The sequence below is a fragment of the Carcharhinus amblyrhynchos genome, chromosome 22 (assembly GCF_965287045.1).
Source record: "Carcharhinus amblyrhynchos chromosome 22, sCarAmb.v2.hapA, whole genome shotgun sequence".
Lineage (NCBI taxonomy): Eukaryota > Metazoa > Chordata > Chondrichthyes > Carcharhiniformes > Carcharhinidae > Carcharhinus > Carcharhinus amblyrhynchos.
This window is the reverse complement of record NC_137345.1, coordinates 16,544,308-16,569,827: the sequence shown is the minus strand read 5'-3', so window position 1 is coordinate 16,569,827 and position 25,520 is coordinate 16,544,308. Positions and strand designations below refer to the sequence as shown.

The window sequence follows — 25,520 nt, the reverse complement described above, 5'->3', positions numbered from 1 at the left end:
TTTCTATAATATTTCGCTCAAATTGAATCCTTACCAAACGCATTCCCAAGCAGTTTTTAGCCTTTTCATTGTATTCTTCAATTTTTTGTTTAATTTCTTTTTCTGTGTAAACCTTGGGTTTTTCTTCTTTTGTTGCCACATTCTAAAACATAAAAGAAAGCTTTTAATTTCCTAATTATCAAGATGTATTATACCCACTTAAATCCTAAAGAAAATTGCAGAAAATGTAAAAAGACTTAAAGAACAAATTTAAGATCCATGATTATACTTAGCAGAGCCAAATGTAAGTGAAGTTACAATTTCTTCCACGTCCAATGCCAGAACAATATTAAGGCCTGTTATATCAATGTGTGAGGTAGACCCACAAGATTTATTGTGGCCAGCATGCTGACCATTCTAAAATGTAACCAACTTTACAATATTCACAATTTAGCGAGTACGTAACTTATACAAGGAGTAGAACATTGGTACAACGTCAGCAATGTTGTGCATGTGTATAAAAAGTAAAACAGCATATGTTGGTTGTTCTGTTCATCCTCAAATAAAGTTTTTTTAAAAAAACCAAGTTACATCTTTTGGTTGCAGCCTCCAGTAGTTCCTTCAAGGACTGCAAATTAGACTGCATATGGACCTGGTTAGGTTGAATGCAGCCAGGCTGACATCTGCTGTGTTCTTGGCAAGATTTGAAAATAGGTGTTTGACCCCTTCCTAACATATGCTAGGGCCAAATGGATACCTTGTGCATCCATTTGAAACATTTAAAAAAAATTGGACCTGGCAAACTAGGCAGTGGGACCAATGCTTTCAAATTGGGTACAGGCCATCCCATGAATAAAACAAAATTTCCCTACCCGCCATGGGAATCATAGCAGGTGGGGGTGTGTCATGCAAAAGGTCTATTGACCTTAGGTGGGAACTTCCAGCCTTGGAGCGAGCATGGCCAGAAAATCCCATCCATTGTTAAATGAATCCAAGGTGTAATTAAAGCAAAAAAAAAACCTACAGTTGTCCTAAGGCAATGTTTGTACCGGACTGTGGCATGGATTTCACCATATATGGCTTCCCATACTTAAGGTTAGTATATTAGGTCAGTAGCCAAATGATTTTTACTGGCTGCTGCAGAGATAAAAATATCAAAGTGGTTAGCAGCACTACTTGAAGTCGAAAGGTGGGATCTTCCGGCCGTGCTCGCCCCAAAACTGTAAAATCCCTCTTTGCATAGCCTGCCCCCAAAGTGGCCACAGCTGCTGTATCCTAAACACAGACACCCTCATAAAATACAACACCATTTAGTTATTCAGGGTCAAGTTACTCTGGATATGAAGCTGCTGTGTACTCTGCTATTTCGTACTATCAGCAACCACAGAAGATCTCAGCCACCACTTGGACTAGCAGCATGACTGGGACAGGAACCAGTGCCAATACAGGAAGCACTTACATGAAAAAGACCTGCCTTCCAGAACAAACAGCAAAAACTGAACGATTCCCGTAGCAGGCGGGACAGGAAAACTCCCTTTGAAGTGTGGCATGGTGTGGCATGTAGCAAAGACCTTGGCTCTGGCTTCATAAGAATGGGGTAGGCCATTTAGAAATGCGGAGAAATTTTTTCACGCGATGGTAAACTTGTGGAATTGTCTATCATAGAAGGCTGTAATAAGTCACTGAATGCATTCAAGGAGGAAAGAGATTTCTAGACACTAAAGAGATCAAGGAGTGTGAAAAGAGAATAGGATTATGGCGTTTAAAGATCAGCCATGATCGTATTAAATGACGGAGCAGGCTCAAGGGTCTCAAAGACCTGCTCTTGTTCCTACTTCCTATATTTCCAAGGTTCTGCTCAGTGAGGAGGACAAGCTACTCAGAAGGAAACAGGGGTGGAACTTTGCATGGTTGAGGAGATGGCTACAAGCAGGATCCATGCCTACTCACAGTCACTGGGGAGCAATTCACCTGCCTCTATTTCATTGATGGGGACAGTACATTAGACACTTCTGCTTCAGCAAGGGGATGCTCAGTGAAATCTGCCATCTTGCAATCCAAATGAAACACAGGGCAGAGGGAGGACAGTATTGCCTGGGTTTGTGAAGGATTGCATGGTAGCACATGGTTAGCACTGCTGCCTCATGGCAGCAGGAACCTGGGTTCGATTCCTGGCTTGGGTCACTATCTGTGCAGAGACAGCACGTTCTCCCTGCATCTGCATGGGTTTCCTCAGGGTGCTCCGGTTTCCTCCCACAGTCCAAAAGACATGCTGGTTTGGTGCACTGGCCATGTGTGCATTGGCCAGAGTGTGGCGACTAGGGGATTTCCACTGTACCTTCACTGCAGTATTAATGTAAGCTGATTTATGACATTTTTAACTTGGGTGGATGTGGCCATTAAATTTCACGCATCAGGTCTTCCAGCTGACAAACGTTTGCAACATTTTCCATTTCATCATCCACTGTTGTGGAGGGGAGATAAATGAAGCTCTCTCGCTGAATAAATTTCATTCTTCCTTGCAAGGGAGAGACAGACGGATCAAACACAGGACATTGTCAAAATTACAGACATGCCCACATGATGCAAATGCCATTGTGTGCGCACATCACTTTGCAGGCACCACATGCAAATTCTGAGAGATAGCGTAACTGGGATTGATTCCATTCCCTCAATGTCCAGCCAGTGTGTAACCATGCTGTCTACATCATGCAAATCAATGCCATGTTTCTCACAGCAATGATGTGAGCCGAAATTCTTTGGCCTTGCCCGTGAGTGAGATTCTCTGATCCCACTTCAGTGAATGGAGATTTGGCTGAGCACTGACATGCCAAATTCTCCATTCATGCTGGCAGCTTTAGCGGGAAGTGCGAGACCGCAAAATTTCAGCCATGATCTTCATTCTGCAGCAGTCCACTGTACCAGCCATATTTGAACCATCATGACAAACCAGAAGTTGGTTACTAGGTGTCAAGAGCTATGCACTGACCACCTGGATCATGACTCTTGATCCACAACCCACCACAAATGGGTAGGCTGCATATATTGAAAGCTATGCTGCTATACAAAATGTAAGAGCATTGGGGTGCTTAAGCTATGATTCAGCTGCCTACACTGTTCTGGAGGGGCCTTTCATTATTTGTCAGAATATGTGCCACGCACACAATGCATTATCTCACCATCAGGAGGGCGTTAGACGTACAGCGAACAGTTGAGGAGGAACAGCAAGAACAAGAGAGGCAAACAACAGATCATTGCTGTCAGTGATCCACTTGATTGTGGGACCTGTGAACACAATCCAATTTCCCAATAACTAACAGTCTCACACTATCTTTCCCCTGTTGCAGCCATCACAAAACAAAAGTTCCAAATCCACTATCAATTAACTAATCCAACACTCCAAAAAAAAGTCAAAAAATTACACTTCCAAATTCCTTTAGTGGCCGTTTTCCATGTGCTTTTGGCTGTCCTAGTACTCCTGTCCTCAGTGGCTTCAGTGTGGTTGGTGGAAGGTTGCCAAGGTAGAAGAATATTGCAGATAGCTGTGGAAGGATAATCTTGAAAAGGCTCTGGCTCTAGAAGACCTGCCTTCAGACCAGTTTGGCATGGATGGAAGCAGCCTAACTGGCTGCTTCACAGGCAACAAGGGTATTGCATGTTGTTGGGAGAATGAAAACGGTCATCTTGAAAGGGGCTACTCTTATGTTCTAGGGAACCTGCCCATCCAACAGGGTGGCGCCTCAGCAATGCTAATAGTTTGGAATACAGACAGCTGTGAGGTCCAGCAGACTCCTTTCCTTTATTTTTCTGCTGATACCAGTATTCAGAGTTGGCACGACTTTCAGTCTGAGCTTCCACAGTAGCAGCAAGACATTAGGTTGTTTCTGATTGTGCTGCAAAGGAAGCTGAGATATCAGCCAGATGCTGCACGATGATTAGAGTGTGCTAATCAAGTTGGCCACCAATTCCATACTGGAAAGGGTGGGCGCCAATCTCTGACTAAAGCCCTGTGCCAACATATGCCATGCTTCTCAACATTAGCAGCCAAGGCCTGTGGGTCAGTGCACCAACAATTTCATTGTGGACATCCATTAGAGCTTTCCTTTGTGCATCACAAGCCTCATGCCAGCTTTATCCAACTTTGCAGCCTCAATTTAATCTATGCTATAATGTAACCAGTGGTAACCTGCTGTGAGGGTCAGCTGACCCAAGACAATGTAACCAATAGAAAATTGATGTGGTGGTCAGCTGACCTAGTATGAATAGAAAGCAGATGGGGACGGTGGGGAGGTTTTTGGCCCAGAGTGTGGCTCAAGTGATGGTGTAATGAAGTTTCTTTACTAAATCTTTACTTTATGAAGTTAGTTCTTTTATTACCTGCTATTAAACTATCCTTACTGCTAGATGAACAACTTATCTATTAACCAATGTCTTTCAAACGCTGACCAGCCTAGCTTTCTGCTTCAATCTTTGATTACAGCATTTGGATTTATCTTTGTCTATTTCTCTCCTGTGTTGACTACTTCTGAATCACCAAATACACTTCACCTATGTATTTTTCATATGTGTATATACAATGAGCACTAAGACTATTTAATCATGGTGACATGATTAGTCCTGTCCTCATTAAATGTTCATAAACTGCAGAGGAGGGAGCAGGAACCTGAACGGAAGCATGTGTGGTAAGAAAAACAGAGTTAATGTTTTGATTCTGTATGACTCTGCCAGGCCTGCTGAGTTTTTCTAGCATTTGCTGTTTTTATTTCAGATTTCCAGCATCCACAGTATTTTGTTTTCACAAAATCTGGAAGCTTCTGATTACTATAACTTAGCTGCATGCTTACTTTATTAACTGCTCTGTCCAAATCTTGTTTTTATCTCTGGCAATTTTAACAGATCACTTGCCAATCTCAAGAGTTTTGAATGATTGCTTGCCAGACAATACTTCTACACATTTTTGAAATGACAAACCTAATAGAGTGTAGTTTTCATCAATAATGCAAGATTTTAAGATTGAGTAATTACAACATGGAATCAATTTCCCTATGATGTGAAGGGATTCTTCATTGGATTGGTAATTAAGCTACTCCATGTTGGATTTCTCTCCATTGCTGCTGAAATGAATACAATAAATGGCTCAGGCTTTCTTGCCCATCAGCATGTAATTACAGCAGAGAATGTCTTTGTTTAATTGCAAATATAATTGCTTCTTGCCTTCAAAAATATGACTATTTTGTTGCTGCAAATATTAAAAAGCACAAAATATTTTATTCAGATCATTTAATTTAAATTTACTCCATGCTAATCAATTAAATCATTAGTTTTCACTTATGACATGCCACAGATGGTGACAATGTAATTTGAATTCAGCAAGGCAGAGTGTGGAAATGTACATCTAATAAATAATTCAAAACAGAATTCAAAACTGATGCATTGGTAATTTTGTACAGACACAGGGGGAAGATCTATTTTTTTTATTTTTATTGTGCCAACAGACAAAAATCTCACTTAAATAACTGAGTAAACTGGCCCCATTCCAATCATTTGCATTTAAACTGCATCTTTTTAGATCTTTAATTCTTTGCAGACAGAAAGAACATGTACACACGTTGTGCCCATTTCAGTGAAACAAAATAAAGGGACAGCGATTCGCTAATTCATTCCCTAGGTCAAGCTGCCTGGTTTAAATTTTAACAATGCTTGATCTGTCAGTCACCATCAAATAATGCATTCTCCACAGCAAGCCTCTGCAAGAATCCAATTGCAAACCAGTGTTCTATTCTCGTACCAATATAAATTCTTGTGCTCCTCTTATACTTGTATTCTTCTGCAGCGTCCTGATGAGCACAAGACGAAAAGGTTAGACATTTTCCATCAACACTCAAATTCCAATATGGTAGGACAAATGCCTATTTGAACTTATAAATATTGTGACATCAGTTCTGAAATTGTGTCTTGGGCTAGTGTGGACAAATGCTAACATATTTGTCAGAAATATTTCTTCCCGCTACTTTAGCAAGAATGTAATATTGGCTGTCCCTCTACTTCAGGATGACATCTACTAAGGATCATGAGCTTCTGCCATGAGTTTTCATGTGATTGAACAGGTTGAATCTTGACCTTTAGGCACATTCAGTAGGGCGTCCACAAGGTAGTGGGATCCCGAGTGCAGACTTGCTTCCTTTTCTCTCTGCCTTTAGCCAGTTTAAAATAAAATTAGTAATTGCAACGAAATAGTTGCAACTTCAATTGACAAATTCAAATAATTCTGAAATATTTCTCATTGGTATTCACAATCTAAGCTCAATTGTGAAGAATAACCATGTGGGCAAGCACAGCCCAAGAAACCACATTCCAATAAAAGTTGGCACCATCAGGTAAGGTGGGGAAAATATTGAGATTCAACGAAAAATATTAAGCAGGATGATTTATGCTAACAAATCATCTTGCACCCTTAATTTAAAAAGCATACAATAAATTAATTACATATTTCTTTTTCATCCAAAGTATCAGCTGGTAATGGTTAGTAAGACAACACTATGCACCTTGCAAAATAGATTAATATCCAAATGTAGCAAGTGTATTGGGCATTCAGGACCTTTACCACTTGACCCCAAGAACAGCATGATTTGCCCTCTCATTTGATTTATTGACATTAACATTTAATAATTGATTTATCCCAGTTCTTTGCAATCAAGCTTTTCTCAAAGGAGACAAATTATAGATCAACTTAAACTCATGTTTTATAGCCTCCATATAGCAGGTTTTTGGTTCTAATTAAAGGGAAACAAAGTTTACTATGTCGAATTACTTAGATTACTTTTCATCTTCTTAGCCTAACAATTTCCATGCCTCTCTCCTACATTTGTAACTGTAGTAACCAAATAAAGACTTCTTCATGGTTTTTGATGTCCTTGGTAAAACAAAAGCAGTTTCTTATTGAGCACAAAATGCATTTCACTCAAAGTTAAATTATCCTTTTATATCCAGCTGCTAACTGCACTGTAGGTCACATTGAACAGCTTCCCATTTTATTTAACCGTGCTTAATGTTTTAACTATTAAAATCAATAACTAGAAAACTGGATGGGCTGAGAATATTAAAGCTTATAGAACACGTCATCCTGTTTTCTGATATGCTTGGTAGTCAAGTGGGATTCTGTTCTGAGTGCCAACTCGTAAAATTCATCCAGTCGCAAAATATTATTTGGTCAAGTGCCTTCACAGACACTCCCCAATTAATTTAATCCCATAGTTGACCAAGCACAGATAGAACTGCCCTGAAAATTGCCTCCCATCTTTGCTTCACTTGGTGCACTTCTAAATAGCCTCCTTTGTAGATTAGTTTATTAATTTACTTTCACATTGTAAGGTGCTTAACACAAGTCTCATCATTTAAGAGAGTTGAAAAATACTGCACGACAGCAGTTCTTAAACTTATATCCATTCCCCCTTTCTCCTCCCTGCCCCCAACTTTACAGTACTTCATTTGGTTAGTTGAAACTAGATTATATATCAAAGCATCTCATAGGCATTTTTATCCTCCAGTCTGCTGACTGTGCAATAAAGACAGCTGCATGTGGGTAATCGGTGAGGATTTATTTTGATCTACATCAGGCTTCAGTGCGACTGACCATGGAGAAGGTTTCTGTCATCTATTCTTTCTCTGAATTCCAATTTGTGCATTCATGACTTGAAAGCAGAAACAGACATTTGAAAGATGGAACCTGATTATGACCAAAAAACTGAAAATTAATCTGTTTATTGACCATACTGTAAAATTACTTGTTGCTCTCAAATTAGAATACAGCTAAATTAACATTTCTTCATTAAAGAGTATATTGATAGAAAGACCTACTTAATTTTTTTCAATCAATTTAAATGATCTACTAAAGGTATAGTTTATGAAACAAACTGTCCAAATTCTTTCAAAAATTGTAAAATATGTAATCCATATGTATAAAAATAGGATCCTGAAATTTTTATTCATACCATTAATATGTTTATATAATTTATAAACTATTCAAATCATCTCTCAAACTGTACATTCCATTGAACTACATTGATAGATTTTAAGGAGGTGACCATCATAGTTCCTCTACAGCAAGCAGGTAACTCATTAGAACAACTAGTTACCATAAAATCAACTTGGTGACTGAAATAAAAATTTTTGTATCAGTAATGTAAATTTTGCTTTATTCTTGTTTGTGCTTGGATTGCATGATCAATGACCCAAGTCTATATAGACAGAACAGAAATAATTGGTGCAAAAAAATGGGTACAATTGCAGGAATCACTAGTGAAACTCTCCAGTCTTCAGGCTGAAACTCATTTCAGCTAATCCTGGCCATTGCGGTGCTTGGTATGTGTAATAAACAGGAAACTCAATCAGCAGTTTCATTGGTCCTCATTTAAATATATGAAAATATATGAACTCAATTCAGTGGGTGAATTGTGTGAAAGAAAATGCGCAAGGGAAATTAGGGAGCAATTGTGCCAGGACATTGATGTAAATCGCTCATCTATTCCCTGGCATAAACTGCTGCTTACCTTGATTACGTGTCAAGTTATGACAAAGGTAGTGGGCAATTCTTATCAATGTATTGAGATAAAATAGAAATTGGATTTTAAAGAAGTGTTTAATTACCTAAAGTGACAAGATTTAGGCTTGGCATGTTTACACATTTCTCTTACAAAATGATTAAAATAGACTACAATGGCATACAGGAAGCAGAATGTTAGTACTTATCTATGAGCTGGTGCAATGAATGCGCATTATCTTGTTTATCCACAAGGCAATGCAGATCACAAACTAATCAGTTTCTCAAAACAGAGCATGAAAAGGTGTTGATGATTGCCCCAAATAGTTTCTATTTTATATTAATTCATTGTAAAATGTATACAGGTTTTAAATGAAACCTGGCAACTGTCTGGTCAGCTTCTTAACCACATTTTGTTATTTATAGTTTGAAGTTTTACAGAGAAATTGCTTTAGTACAATAAACTAACGCCAATGTATTGACTGTACTATATGTTGGGTGGGATTCTCTGGTCTCATCTGTGGCTGGACCCATTGCGCGTGAGAACAGAAAGTTTGGTACTCCTGCCAAAATTCCATTCACTTTGTGGCTTTGGAAAATCCCAGCCACAAACGAGGAAGATTTTGGCCCTTGTCTATTATTTACGTAATAATCTCGAAGATGTTTTGCACATTCAAATACTAGAAATAATTCAACTATATTTCCCTCCTGGGTCTTGCAAAGGATACTCAAATGACAAGGTTTTGACATTACTGTCATAATCAGTTGGCAGACATTCCAGGGCAGTGTATTAATGATATGTTGATGACAAAAATATGTAAAAGGTTAGAGTTTTTGTACAGTAACTAGTGTTTGTGCATCAGAACGTTGCCTGCTTACTGCACAGTTCTGATTCTGGCTGGCTGTCATAGACTCACCTGACCTGAAGGAGCGACACTCCAAAAGTTTGTGCTATCAAATAAAGCTGTTGAACTTCTTACTGTGCTTACCCAGGTCCAACGCCGACATCTCCACATCATGGCTGTCATGTATACGTAGTTGGAACCTATATTTACTGTACTCATATTATACTATTTCTCTAGGGTATATTGTATGTTTTGTCATTCCTTTGATTTGGTTGGCATATAGCACATTGTCCTAGAAATGTGATCAGAGTGCAGAAGAATAGGATTATCACTGTTCCCACAAGTAATCCACCTGACTGAAAGCCAGCAGCATCAATATTTTTCTATCTGAGACAAATACAATATTTTATATTGCAAATATAAATTATTTAAAATGCATATGAAAGTGAAGTGACTTGAAAAATTATTTGGTTCTATCTCTACAAAGACTGTCTCATCTGCTGCACATTTCCAGCATTTTCTGTTTTTACTTCAGATTTCCAGCATTCACAGTATTTTGCTATTTAATGTCAATTTGAGGGGGTGGGATTTTCTGGCCTCCGAGTTGCATGCTTCTTGGCAGCAGGTGGTAACACATTGTTGACTGACAGTGGATTGTCTGGTCCTGCCGCTGTCAAATGGGATTTCCCATTGATGTCACCCCATTCTGCCGTGAAACCCATGGGAGGGGGTGCACTGCCAGTGAGACTGGAAAATCCCGTTGGCATGAATGGCCGGAGAATTCCGTCCATTGTACTTGTGCAGGGGCATCTATGAGTCTATTTTTGGAATAATAACTGCCAGTCTTGTCTCAATTTGTTTCCTTCTGCTTTGTATTGAGCTAAATGCCCTAGATTCCAACATGAAAAGTAAAATAATAAAAGTATTTCAAACAATGTTAAACTTAGAATTTCCATATATATAATTTAATAGCTTAGCTTATCATTTTCTCCCTCCAGTTTCCCCAAATCAAATATCTCCCAGTAATGAGCTCTGTGCATTCATTTTATAACAGGCTACATTTGACAACTTATCTTTCACCACCAGAGTGAGTTGCTGGATTTGATGCTGAGTGTCAAATGATTAACTGTAATTGAATTAGCAGCGTTGTTGTGAAATATGTACACTTCCACACAACAGTAAACTTTCCATTCCTTGTGGTTTGAAATTTGGACATTCAGCAAAAAATAGTAGTTTGTATTGAAAGCAGTTTTCAAATGATCCTGACAGCTTAGATAATATTTGGTTCTTAAGTTAACATTTAGAAACAATTAAATTTTAAATATTACTGAGCCTCATGGACATAGTTGTACACATCAGAATACAAACAAGTCCTGAGCGTAGAGTTACAGCATTTTAAAATTATTTCCTATTTTATATACACAAGATTATAGATTAGACTAATTGTATTAAATTACTTTCTTTCAAAATTGGGAGCTGTTGTATTGGCCTGAAAGTTCATTTCTTAAAGATCTTGTCCATCAGTTAAATGTGTTAATGGCAACAACCATATAAACTTATATAGCAGCTTTCAGATAGTACAATGCTATAGTAAATTACATTAAATTTCAACACATTTAAACGTTAGTGCAACACAGTTTTAGTCTTGCAATGTTACACTTATGAAGCATAAATCAGGTGTCAAAACACCAAATTAATCCCACCGTGAAGGAAAAGGCAACCACACCACAGAAGCAAAATACTGCAAATGCTAGATATCTGAAATAAAACCAGAAAATGCTGGAATTATTTCTCTGGCCAAATAGCATCATCTGTGGGATGTGGAGCTGTGGAGAGAAAGAGTTTACGTTTCAGGTTAATGACCGTGTTCTGAAAAATGGTATTCTTTCTACAGCTGCTCCTCCAGTATTTCCAGCATTTTCTGGTTTTATTTCAGACTTCCATCATTCCTCACCCCACTATGAGTAAGTCTCCTGGTCAGGTTCTGACCCAAGTATAACTGATGCTTTAATTGTATTGTCAATGCTCCCCAAGACTGTTATTCACTTTAGCTATGCTGAACTGTGAAATCAATTGCAAGAAAGCCTGGGGCATTTTGTTCATTGAAAGCTCCGACATAAAGACATTTTAAATAGAGAAGGAACAAGTCATACAGCTCCTCAAGCCTGCTCTGCCATTCAATATGATGCCACACTTGGCCTCAACTTCACTTTCCTGATCACCTGATTCTCTAAAAGATCAAAAATCTATCTCAGCCTTAAATATTTCCAGTGATGGAGCTTCCACAATCCTCTGGGGTTAGAAAATTCCAGAGATTCATAACCTTTCGAGAGCAGAAATTTCTCCTCATTGCAGCCATAAACGACCAGCCCTTTATCATGAAATTGTGCTCCTGTATTCCAGTTCCTCCTGCCAGGAGGAACAACCTTTCATATATCCCCTCAGGCACTTCCGAATCTTGTATGTTTCAATGAAAGAACCTCTCATTCTTCTGAACTCTGGAGGATATAGATTTGATTTAATTTAATCTCTCAAGCGTAGGAACTAATCCAGTGAACATTTCCTGTACTGCCTGTATTATATCTTCAGCAAGACCTCACTTAAATCTTAAAAGTAGTTGTGCTTTAATATTGTTTATTCTTCCAGCCCTTCCTTTTCAATTAATGGTTCCATTCTTGGTTCAACATAGGGCCACACACTCCACAGTAAACACACACGTGCGAAGGGTTAGGCACAGAGAGAACATATGTGTGTGTGGGTGGGTAATGGGGGAAAGAGTGAGAATATTAAATATGAACATACATAAATACAAGTTAGGAGCTCCTTGAGCCTGCTCCACCATTCAGTAAGATTATGGTTGATCTGATTTTAACCTCAAACTCCACATTCCTGTCTACTCCTAACATTTCAACCCCTTGTATCAGCAAACACAAGTCTGGCCAGTCCAACCTTTCCTCATAAGGAATCCATCCAGTCCTGGTCTAGTAAACTTTCTCTGAACTACTTGCAATGCATTTACATCCTTCTTTAAATAAGGAGACTAACATGTACATTGTCCTCCAGAGGTGTAACTGAAGCATAGCCTCCCTACTTTTTTATTCAATTCCTCTTGAAGTAAACAACATCATTCTATTAGCTTTCCTAATTACTTGTTGTACTTGCACACTCATCTTTAGTGATTCATGCACTAAAATCCTAGATTCTTCTGCATTTCAGTGCTCTGCAATCCTTCAGTAAATGTTTCTTTTTTGTTCTTCCTATCAAAATGGACAATTTCATATTTTTCCACATTATATTCCATTTGCTAGATCCTTCCCACTCACTTAACCTATCTAGGTTACCCTTTATTGCCTTGTTACTTCTGCTTCACAACTTCCTTTCCTACCTATCTTTATGGCTTCAAACTTAGCAACCCTACCTTGGTTCCTTCATCCAAGTTATTTATATGATTTCTAAAAAGCTGATGCCCCAGCACCAATTCCTACTACGTCTTGTCAATCTGTAAATTACCATTTATGCCTATTCTATTTCCTGTTAGCTAGCCAATCTTCCAGTCATACTAATGTTACCCCCTACATCATGAACTTTTATTTACTATGGTAATCTTTGATACAGCACCTTGGGTTTCTGGAAGACATTCGATAAGTACAGTACCTCCACTGGTTTTTCTTTATCCACAGCATATATTACTTTTTCAAAGAACTACAATAAATTAGTTAGACGGGGCTTCTCTTTCACAAAATCATGTTGATTCCACATGATTATCTTGAATTTCTCCAAGTGCTCTGCTACAACATCTTTAATAATAGCTTCTAACATTTTTCCTATGACAGCTAACTGGCCTGTAGGTTCCTGCATTCTGTCTCCTTCCCTTTTTGAATAAAGTTACATTTGTTATTTCCCAATCTAATAGAACCTTTCGCAAACATAGCAAATTTTGAAAAAAAAAATGAAAACCAACACACTGGCCCGTATAAAATCCTGCCCGAGGCCAATAGAGAATTCAGTTCTGTGAGCCATGCCCACCCCAAAATTCTGGCCTCTAACTTGTCTCACTAGCCACTAAATACCTTAGGATAAAGTTTCATCAGGACCCAGGGACTTGTAAGCCTGTAGTTCCAACAATTTGCTAAGTACCACTTCCATGATGACTGCCATTTTTTTGAGTTTCTTCTCCCTTCTATTTCTTGATTTACAGTTATTTCTGGGATGTTACTTGCATTTTGTTTTACAACAGGATAGGAGAGTGAAGGCAGAGTGGGAAAGAAAAACAAGCAAAAGTTGAGCTGAGTTTCAGGAGTGCTGGGGGGTGGGCAGAAGCTGTGCTATATGGGGCTTTTTTTAGTAATATGCAATTTAAATTTATACAGTATTTGTTTTTTTTTTACTGCTTTATTTTACAAGTTACTCCAGATAAGAATGTACAGTATAGCATTTCAACTTGTACATGGTTTTTTCCAGGCAACCAACCAAAGGAATCTAACTCCAACTTTAACATTGATTCTAATGGGAACCCACAATTCACTTGAAGTCACAACTTTCAGGGATGTAGCCACCAACTTTAGGTGAGAACTTATTGTAGCTTAAAGATTGAAACCAAAATTACAAAGTATTCCAGATATATCAAGCCCTGCACAATTGTGGCAAGACATCCATAATCCTGTACTCCAATTCCCTTGCAATGAAGGTCAACGCAGCATTTCCCTTCCTATTTACTTACTGTACCTGCATGTTGACTGTGCTTCTTGTATGAATATTCCCATATCTGTCTGAACTTCAACATTGATACGTTCCACACCATTTAAAAACATTCTGCTTTTCTATTCTCACTGAAAATGAATAATCACACACTTCCCCACATTATATGCCATTGTCTTACTTAACCTGTTTATATCTCATTGAAGGCTCCTCCCCACAGCTTACCTTTCCATCTAGCTTGGTATCAGCAACAAACTTAGAAACAGTACTCTTGTTCTCTTTCTCCGAGTAATTGACATCAATTGTAAATAGCCATGGCCCTAGCACTGATCGTTGTGGCACTCCACTATTCTCGGTTTTTGAACTTGGAAAAAAGCCCCATTCTATGTCCACGCTCCACTTTCTATCCATTAATCAATCCTCTACCAAGACAAATATATTACTCCCAACTCCACTGGCCCTCATCTTATCCACTAATCTCATATCAAATAGCTTTTGGAAGTCTACATCTACTGGTTCCCCTTTATCAACCCTACTAGTTACATCTTCAATTAGTCAAATGGGTTTCTCCATTTTGGCTTGTTCTCATCATTCTCTTTCTTCAGTATTTTCCTGACAACTGACTCTGGGCTAACTGGCCTGTATGCTTTGTTTTCTCCCTGGGTGACCTTGTGCATGAATTGCAAAAGATTGGTTTGTAAGTGCAGCAGATAATTAAGAAGGCAAATAGAATTTTGTCCTTCATTGCTAGAGGGATGGAATTTAAAAACAGCAAGGTAATGTTGCAGCTATATAAGGTGCTGGTGGAGTACTGTGTACAGTTTTGGTCTCCTTACTCGAGAAAGGATATACTAGCACTAGAGGGGGTACAGAGGAAATTCAGTAGGTTGATTCCGGAGTTGAGAGGGTTGGCTTATGAGGAGAGACTACTACATTCAATAGAATTTAGATGAATGAAGGGGAAGGGTGATCTTATCGAAACATATAAAATTATGCAGAGACTCTTCCCGCTCAGAAAGGACAGTAGGACTAGGGGGCACAGCCTCAAGATAAAGGGGGGGCAGTTTCGAACGGAGTTGAGGAAGAATTTCTTCACTCAAAGGATGGTGAATCTCTGGAATTCTCTGCCCGTTGAAGTGGTGGAGGCTACCTCGCTAAATATTTTTAAGACGCGGGTTGATGGGTTTTTGATAAGAGAGGGGATTAAGGGTTATGGGGAGAGGGCAGGAATGTGGAACTGAGCCACGACAGATCAGCCATGATCTTGTTGAATGGCGGGGCAGGCTCGAGGGGCCAGATGGCCTACTCCTGCTCCTATTTCTTATGTTCTTATGTTATGAAGGGAATAGATAAGATGGAAGCAAGGGGGTTGGCAGGTGAAACTAGAACTAGGAGGCATGACCTCAAAATAAAGGGAAGCAGATTTAGGACTGAGTTGAGGAGGAACTTCTTCACCCAATGGATTGTGAATTTGTGGAATTCCCTGCCCAGTGAAGCAGTTGGGGTTACCTCATTGAATGAATGTTTTTAAGGCAAAGGTAGATAAATTTTTGAACAGTAAAGGGAAGTTATGATGAGTGAGCGGATAAGTGGAGCTGAATCCATGATCTTATTAAATGGTGGAGCAGGCTTGAGGGCCAAATGGCCAATTCCTAGTTCTTATGTTCTTCTTTTGGTTAACACATTCCAATAACTTCTTGTTTTCAAGAAAGATTACATTAACTTTTACTTGAATGGTAATAATTTTCCTGAAACGTTGCATGCATTTTTTTTGCACAATTTCCAGTTTAAAGGCAAACTATATATCTTGATGGCAAATCTTTAGTCATCTTGTAGTGTAGCTCCCCTGTTGGTTAACATCTCTGGAAGCACACTACCTAATAATTTAAATCAATACGTAAAGCAATGTGGTGTAAGAAATTCAACCAGATTGTGCAAGGGAGTAACACATTACAAACACACATTCAGTGATTCCAGGTTACATTTATATTCATGCAAACATAGGAAGGCAGGAGCAGGCCATCAGTAAGATCATGATCTCCACTCCACTTTCCTGTCTATTCACCCCCCTCCCCACACAAACCTATCTTATCAAATAGAAAAAAACTATCCAACTCAGCGTCCAATAAATTCAATGACACAGCCTCCACTGCTTTCTGGGGAAGACAATTCCACAGACTAATGGCCCTCAAAAATAATTGTTCTCCTCATGTTGAGCTCTGGGGGGCTGACACCTGGAAAAGATGATCATCACCTCCAAACAGGGAGCGAGAATCGGCGTGGAGGGCAACAGCAGAGCCAGAATTTCTGTGCGAGCAACTTCCTGGGACTGCTGAGTCACTCTGAACTAATACAGTCAAGAATCCAAGCTTTAGATCAGTATGGAGCAGGGTGGCATTCCATCCAATTCCATTGTGGCACCCAGAATCTGCACTAGAACTTGGAGGTGAAGACTGTAAAGTTCCACCAGAAAGAGGATACCATTCTCTTGGATGAACTCAACTGTGCACCGATCATTGATGGAGTTCAGCGAGGTGCATGGCCAATAGATACCACTTCAAACACCTGGACTTCAGTGACCTGGAGGTCATGTTGAAGAAAGCCCAGAAACTCTGGATGCGGCTGATTGTTACAGATGATATTTCTCCATGGATGATGTCATGGCACCACTAAAAGAGATCTGTCACATGACAGAAAAATATGATACTCTTGTTTTCACTGATGAATGTCACACCACCAGATTCATCAGGCTCCTGAGCAGCAATGGACAGGGCTGGGAGTGATGAATTAGGTTCATATTGTAAATTCTACTCTCAGAAAGGCACTGGGTGGAGAAACAGTTCTTTACACCAAGGTGCCTAAAGCTTTTGTTACCTTCCTGCATCAGGGATCTAGGTCCCATCTCTTGTCCAATACATTGCCCCCTCCTACGGTCAGTTGTGCCTCCAAAGCCCTTGACCTCCTGATGGACAGCAACACAAGCGTCCAAATTATGGCCTCAAAAACCAGAAGGTTCCATCATCAGATGATGCTGCAGAATTTACTAATGGCAGAATGGACCATCCAATTTGTCCAATGATGCTGGGAGACCCCCTGCTGGCCTCATCCATAGCGGAGGACATGCTGAAGCGAGGAATATACATGATTGGCTTCAGTTACCCTGTGGTCCCCAATCCAGGTGCAGATCTCTGCTGCCCACAGCAACAAGAATATCAACAAATGTATGAAGGCCAGAGATTGGGCACAAACGCAGTGATTTCCTGAAGGACACCTGAAATCTTGCAGCCCAGAGCATTAAAGAGAGGTAGGCGAAAGGTGGAATCATAGAATCCCTAAAGTGCAGGAGGTCATTTGGCCCATTGAGCCTGTACTGACAACAATCCAACCCTATCCCTGTAACTCCAGAAATTTATCCTGCTTGTCCCCCTGACACTAAGGGGCAATTTTGCATGGCCAATCAACCTAACCCACACATCTTTGGAATGGGGTTGACAGAAGAAGTGCCTGGAGAAGTGGGAAGAAAGGGTACTCGGGAGTGTGCTGGAGGGTGAAGTCAGTGGTATTGATGATGGGGTCCTAGGAGAACTCAGGGTGATGGTGATAGAAGGAAACAGTCATAGAAGAGGAGAAGGTCCAAGATGAGAGACTGGTAGGTGAAGATCTTATTGGGTAGGTGGGTCACGGATGGGGATGAGATAGTGACTCAGATAAAGGGAAGGTGAAAGGGAAAATTTACTATGGTCAATCCATGTAACCTGCACAGCTTTGGATCGTGGGAAGAAACTAGAGCACCGGAGGAACCCCACACAGGCACAGGGAGATCATGCAAACTCCGTACATACAGTCACCCAGGCCAGAATTGAACCCAGGTCCCTGCCACTATGAGGCAGCAGTACCACCATGCTGTCCCTTAAGATGGAGGAAAACTTGTAAAGGAGATGCTCACTTAATATATCATTTCCAATTTGTTCAACATCCCTTGAGGTGTTAATGATACAGGCTGCTGACAAGTCTGTCTTGGTAATAGCTCTGAGCCAACTGAAATGGGCCCATCACAGGAAAGAACAGGGCCAGGAAGAGCAAAAGCCTGAGCAGCAAGAGACAGCAGGGCTTCTCTCAAGGTCAAGAAGTTGGCAAACATAGAACGTCGCAATGGTGAGTACTGGCCCGACCATGGGTATAATGTTGGCAGTGTTCTAGTCTAGGGATGAGTGAAAGCCAATGCCATAGGTGGCCTAATATATTCTGGGATATATGTCACAAATGCCATTTCCCAATATGAGCTGCAGCCGTGAGGATTCTGTAGGTGTAGTGCAGAGCTCCTGGCCTGCAAATGAATATCTGTCAAGTGCCCTTTAAGAATGGCGCCAGGACATTGGACAGACCTTGAGAGGTAACGGCGGGGCAGGCGTTTGCAACGAGCTGAAAAGTGTAAGGTCACATCAATCATCCACCCCGTTGTTCCTGGAAAATTCTGCCCTCTGTCTGGGAAATTACAAATGGATTTCCCAGGTGCAAACTGATTACCACACATCATTTCAATGGAAGAGATTTAAAAGTCAATGGCTACCAGATCCATCAGCCCCATGAAGATGGGATATTAAAGTGACTTCATTGCAGCTTTAATGAAAGCCTACTTGTGACACTAATAAACTCATAACATACTTGAAAAGTTGATGGGATATCAATCATTGCATATCAATCACAAGCGCCAACCCATTACATGACACTGCCATTCACAAGACAGCCAACACCTCAGAGGAAGAGATCATACCCAGCTAAAGGCAAGAACCCTGCCTCAAAAAGGTGCATCTCAGACAGTGAAAAAGGGGCTAATTTGTTCTACCTACAAGATTATATTTCTTCTCTACCAGAGCTCAGCCACAATTTGAATGCCAAAAACTTCCAACATCCAGATGTCTTCAAAGAAACAATAATGAGAATCTTTCAGGCCTGCAATGTTTGCAGGCACCATTGTAAAGGACTGATTGGCCTGTTTCTTTTTATTTTGTTGATAATTGAAATGCATGTTACATCTTTAGGAATCATGCACTTTGGGTGTTGTAAAAAAAAGTTCGTTTTTTTGGATTTGAATACAAGAAAACCTACTTGTGTGTGTTCTTTGACATCACAGCACTCAAAAAAACCCTTCTCAGGAAAAAACCTCTTGTTGTGGTCAGCTGGAAGGTAAAGAAAAGGGGCAATATTATCCCATCACCCCATCCATATCAAATGGTAGAGAGCAAGAGTATTTACTGGAAATTCCACAGCATTCAACTCTTCTGCCAATTCTCTCATTTGAAGCAGACAATACCAGCATTAAAAAAAAATCACTGTAGCCTTCAGTTGTTTCTGACATTACTCAGGTTTTTTGCCTCCATTTCTCCATCGAAAAGATTGTTCTTCTTATCGGTCAAAAGCGTAGCTTATTTGAGAGAATCAGTGCAACATATTTATAGCTTGATGCTTATTGGTCTGTTGTGTCTCCAGAAACTGCTTTTGTTTTACTTATTTCTTAATTTATTTCTTAATCACCATCATAAGCATTCATTTATCTAGCACTGTTTTTAGGAATTTAGTGTTCAGACTAATTGCTCCATTTGTCTGTTTAACAGTGACTTAAAATTAATGGTGGTAAAGTGCCTTCAGATTGTCCAGAGCATGTGAAAGATGCAGTATAATTTCAAGTGTATTTTTTTTCAGCGACATGGTATGCCAGTCAGATCAGTTGTTCGGGAATGCAAGCAGCATTTCCATATTTGCCTTTGCTCAGTTGTAAGCAGAAGGTTCATGTGACCCAAGTAGAGCCTCAATATCTTTGGTTATGTTTCACTTGTGAATGCTGCCCATCTTATTCCAGTGGAGTTCCAGGAGCTTGAATTACTGAACAAAGACAGTTGTTAACTCACTCAAAGACAGACTTTCAATCAGCTGTCGAGAGGCTTAATGATCAAGGAAGTCCAACATCACACTAACCATATGCTTAACAGGCATAGTTAGAACTGTTGTCTACGTTTTGTTTTGGAGCAATGCATCCACCATGTACATTACTAAAAAGAGAAAAATTGTTTGTGCTCCCCACTGAAGATTTTTACACTGATTCACATAATGGAAGGGAAAAATCAGTGATGAGTGCAGAGGCTGAATTTTTTTTAACCCAAAGTCTTTTTCAGTCTGTTTGCAAAAACAATTGCGGATGTCAAATTGAAATCTCTCTCTGCATCACTTAGTGGTCAGATGGCATTGCAACAACCAACTAGAAGCAGTTTCCTGTCTTCTGCCAGGTGATAATATTGGTGCCTATTAAAAAAAGGCTGTCAATTGGAGGACATTTCAATAAAGCTCAAAGACCAGGACAAAATTATTTGCTTGGAGGTTTTCTGAAAAAAATATGCACGATTGCACACAATTTATCTGCAGCAAAAATATTTCTATGTATTGATCTTCTGTTGAACATAATGTCATAAACTTTAAAATGTTGAACTTGTAATGATGGGCATAGTTGTTGAAACAATTATATCTTGCAAGCCTAACAGTTAGGAATGCCCGCCTAAGGGGATAACAAGAGACAAACCCTCAAAGGCTCTATAATATTGTAGCAGTTTACTAACTGATAAATTCACATCTGAAATGGTAGGTCCAAGGAAATATTCAAATTTCAGCTTTTCTTGAAATTTTCAGTCCTTACAAAGAACAAAGCACAGTACAGCATAGGATCAGGCCCTTTGGCCCTCCAAGCCTGCGCCGATCACTTTTACCTATCTAAACCAACCACTTATATCCCTTGATTCCCCATTTGTTCATATATCTATCGAGATAAGTCTTAAATGTGGCTAACATAACAGTCTCCGTCATCTCACTTGGCAGTGTATTCCTGGCCCCACCACCCTTTATGTAGAAAACGTCCCCCCCACATTGAACCTTTCCCCCTTTGTAATTGTCATTTCTGCCCTGGGAAAAAGCTTCCAACTGTTCACCCTATCTAGACCTCTCAATTTTATAAGCTTGTATCAGGTCACCCCTCAGCCTCTATCTTTCCAGGGAGAACAATCCCGATGTATTCAATCTCTCCTCATAGCTAATACCCTCCATACCAGGCCACATCCTGATCAACTTTTTCTGCACTCTCTCCAAAGCCTCCACATCATGTGGTGATCAGAATTGGACACAGTATTCCAAATGTGGCCTAACGAACACTTTATGCAACTAACATAATTTGCTAACTTTTACACTCGATAGCCCATCGGATGAAGGAAAGCATGCTGTATGCTTTCTTCACCACCTTTTCCACCTGTGTTGCCGCTTTCAAGGATCTGTGGACCTGAATTCTCTGTGCATCTATGCTCCTGATTGTTCTGCCATTTATATTGCAGCTCCCACCTGAATTGGATCTACCAAAATGCATCACTTCAGCTGCTAATAGGTGAGGATTCAAAAATCATCTGAGAACCTATAAAATAGTTGGCTGGTAACAAGACTTCAACTGCTGGCTTTTTTTGCATCATGAATTATAAAGGAATTAAAATGTTTATTATAAAATAATTAATTGCATCTTCTTAAAATGTTTGCTGCATCAAAACTGCCAAAACAATCACGTCATTAAATACTAGTGTATTATTGGTGGAATGCTGAACAAACAAAGAAAGGTTAGGTTAGAAAAGCCAAAAGTAGTTCTCTCTTTTTTTGCAGCTATTTACATTGCATTTTTTAAAAAAATAGTTAAAATGCCCCAAATGCTTCACTGAAGCTTTATCAAATTGACACCAAGTACGTAGAAATGACCACATACTTGGTCCGACTTAGGGTTTAAAAAAGTGAAAGGGGTACAGAGAGTTTAGAGAGGGAATCCTAGAGATGGGACTTAGCTGAAATCATGGCTGCCAATGTCAGGGTGATGAAAATTTGGGATATACAAGAGGTCTGTATGGGGGATGAGTTTTTTTTTGTTGAAGGAGATTATTGCAATAGGGAGAGAAGGTCATGGAAAGGTTTGAAAATTTTTTTTTTAATTTTGGCTCCTGGCCTGGCAGTGGCTATGTCGGTCAGTTTCTATATGAACTACACATTTTCCAAGCAGGGTAAAAATTGTCCCACTTCATGAAGCAGTGTGAGGCACTTAATTCTCAATTCATCTTTAGATCGGAGTATGTCAATATAAAAGAATGTTAGAAATGGAAATAAATGGCCTAACACAATTTTGATATAGGGCCAAATCTTTGGCTGCAGAGGTGCATTTTGGTGCACGAATAGCCAGTTTTGGTGGAAATCTGATTTTTCTCTGGCCATCCTCATGCTATTACTTTGATAGGTTGTGAATGTCTAGTGTACAAAACACATCCCCAACCCAGCTGAGGTTGGCCCCTTTAAATGAAGACACAAATTGGATTTCCTTCTACCCACCATTTTCCTCCAGTGGCACGGGATTTTGGAAGTTCATTAAAGGCATGGGAGTTTTGAGTCCTGCTGAGGCGCATCTGGAACACTCTAAAAGGCAAGTGCAAGTGTTTTCAGACCTTTAAATGTCACTTTTAGACGATGTATTGTAATGCAGATGTATTTTTAATGCAGAGGTTCACCGTGGGAATCTGACCTTTGAAGGTAGGTTGACCCTTACACTAATCAGCCTGTATTTGTTCACATACATTAAAGTATACATTGCAGGTGCAGCAGGTGGTCAGGAAGGCGAATGGGATGCTGGCCTTCATTGCGAGGGGGATTGAATATAAAAGTAGGGAGGTCTTGCTGCAGCTGAATAGGGCATTGGTGAGGCCGCAGCTGGAGTACTGTGTGCAGTTTTGGGCGCCGTACTTACGCAAGGATATTTTAGCCTTGGAGGGAGTGCAGAGGAGGTTTACTAGGCTGATGCCGGAGTTGAGGGGGTTGAGCTATGAGGAGAGGCTGAATAGATTAGGCTTGTACTCGTTAGAGTTTAGAAGAATGAGGGGAGATCTCATTGAGACGTATAAGATGATGAATGGGATGGATAGGATAGAGGTGGAGAGACTCTTCCCGCTCAAAGGATAGTAGGACTAGGGGGCATAGCCTCAAGATAAAGGGGGGGCGGTTTAGAACAGAGTTGAGGAGGAACTTCTTCACTCAAAGGGTGGTGAATCTCTGGAATTCTCTGCCCGTTGAAGTGGTGGAGGCTGCCTCGCTAAATATTTTTAAGACGCGGGTTGATGGGTTTTTGATGAGAGAGGGGGTTAAGGGTTATGGGGAGAGGGCGGGAATGTGGAACTGAGCCACAACAGATCAGCCATGATCTTATTGAATGGCGGGGCAGGCTCGAAGGGCTAGTTGGCCTACTCCTGCTCCTATTTCTTATGTTCTTATGTACCATAATGTGGAGAAAAATGTTATAGAATGTTCTGTCAGCCTCTGCTGTCATCTTTTCTATTGTGATTTAAATGGCTTAGGCTATTAAAATAAAAATATTTTGCCACTAGTGAAAAAAACCTGAAAAAAGTCTAACCACTCTTACTTCCGAGAGATCAATTCTTGAAGTGCGTTTCATGTGTTACCATGGTTCAGCAAAGAAAGTGTTCCAGTGATCAAAAATAAATGACTAGTTTAAAAACACTAATAAATCACAGCTTATCCTTGTCACTTGGATTTTAGTTTGTTGACATCTAATAGGATTCTAAATACAAGGTTTATTTCACATGGAGTCCATTTTTCCTTAATACGATATGGAGGAATTTATTAGATGGCAAGAGATTTTTTTTTTCCCCACTGATATCGTCCCAAGGAATGGAAGATGTTTTCCATTGATATTGCATGGAGTCAGACGACTATACATGGTACATAGAGGATGAGTAACTATGAAGGATACCTGGGTGGTAAAAAAGGTAGAATGGGTATCAGGGCGTGATAGATACATGGGAAAAGAGGTTCAGAAGCCTTTTAAACTCTTGGGAGTTGAAATACTGTGTTGGAGAACCAAGGTCTTCCACTGAGCCCATCTCCACACTTAAACTCCTGCAATGGTGGGCAAACCCAATAATGAAGTCACATGGATTGAGTGCACAGTTTGCAAGCTGGCCCCCTGAGTGCATAGAGTAGCTTAATTATTGTCTTAATGTATGTGAATCAGAGCATGAATATCAACTTAAAACAACAGTTCACAAACGTTTATTAATTGCTATATTGCTTGACCCAATTTTCACAACAAGATATGTAAATCTGAACAGAACCAAAAATAAATTTGTGAAACCTTTAAAAAAGTTTAGCTTGTTAATCATTATGTTCCATATGCAATGCAGAATTTTTCCATATGAAGTACACTGACTTACTGCCTACACTGCCATCTGTTACCAGAATTTCAACAAAGCTTCAATTAGCTTTCTAAATGGAAAATTCAATAGCATAACAGAAATAGCACTGATTTGAACACTTTCATTAGATTACTGCCTGAAATCCATAATATACACTAGCCTATTAGTTGGAAGATGCACTGTAGAAATCACCTCCAGAAACTGGATCATATGGTGACCAATTTACAAGCAAAGATTTAACTTTCAGATCCAAGCCCTAATGCAGAATTTTAACTCAGTGAATTAAATTGTTGGAAAGTACCCACGACTTAGTCAGCGCGAGGGGTCAGTGATTTTAACTCTGATCTAATTTCATCTCCCTGCTGAGAGGTGGCAATCAGTATCTTGTTGCTGGATGAAAATTGGTGGCACCAGAAGGCTACTACTAGTGACCTGAGGAAACAGTAATTGGTTAGGAGTGAAGTCCAGAGGGGACTGTGGTTGGGGGAGGAGAAAGAAGCTTAGTGCAGGGGAGCTCAAGGATTCCTTGGGAGCTTGAACGAACATGTCTGTTCAAAAGGCAACCACAAACATTTTTAAACAGCAAACATTCCAGGGTCTCCAAGCTCTGTTCCTGCTTCTTTGGAGCTTCAAGCAAGATGTAAACTTTTGAGATTTGGAGATAAAAATACCTTGGGTTCCAAACTGTACTACAGCTTTTATATATTGATAAGGCTCCCATCTAACTAAAGTGGGTGCATTTCCAGAACCAAAACTTGCATGGTTAAAATGGAAGTGGTGCAGGAGCGCATTATGAACCAGTAGAAAGCGCACAACTGCCATTTTAATTATGCAACCCATTCTTGTCCTCCAGTAGGTAGGATTAAAATTTCTCTAGTTTTTATACAGTATACAGTAGATGCTATAACTCAAACTTATTCTGTTGACAGCTGTACATTTCTTAAAGGGCAGCATGAAAGCACAGTGGCTAGCACTGCTGTTTCACAGTTCCAGGGACCTGGGTTTGATTCCCAGCTCGGGTCACTGCCTGTGTGGAGTTTGCACATTCTCCTTGTGTCTGCATGGGTTTCCTCCAGCTGCTCTGGTTTCCTCCCACACTTAAAAGCTGTGCAGGATAGGTTAATTGGCTTGCTGAAATTGTCCCTTAGTGTCCTGAGATGCATACGTTAGAAGAATTAGCAGGTG

General features: G+C 39.9%; 1 protein-coding gene and 1 pseudogene across 2 annotated transcripts in view; one reads left to right on the top strand and one right to left on the bottom strand.

Annotated features, from left to right (window-relative positions):
• The window catches only part of rassf5 (Ras association domain family member 5), a 130,281-nt gene that overhangs the window by 23,615 nt on the left and 81,146 nt on the right, over nt 1–25,520 (bottom strand). For both annotated transcript variants that reach the window (XM_080209972.1, XM_080209973.1), the window contains one exon: nt 35–142. In XM_080209972.1, the coding sequence (XP_080066098.1) occupies nt 35–142 (108 nt within the window). The remainder of the gene's footprint in view (nt 1–34; nt 143–25,520) is intronic.
• LOC145357135 (2-amino-3-ketobutyrate coenzyme A ligase, mitochondrial pseudogene) lies at nt 16,305–17,317 on the top strand (annotated as a pseudogene).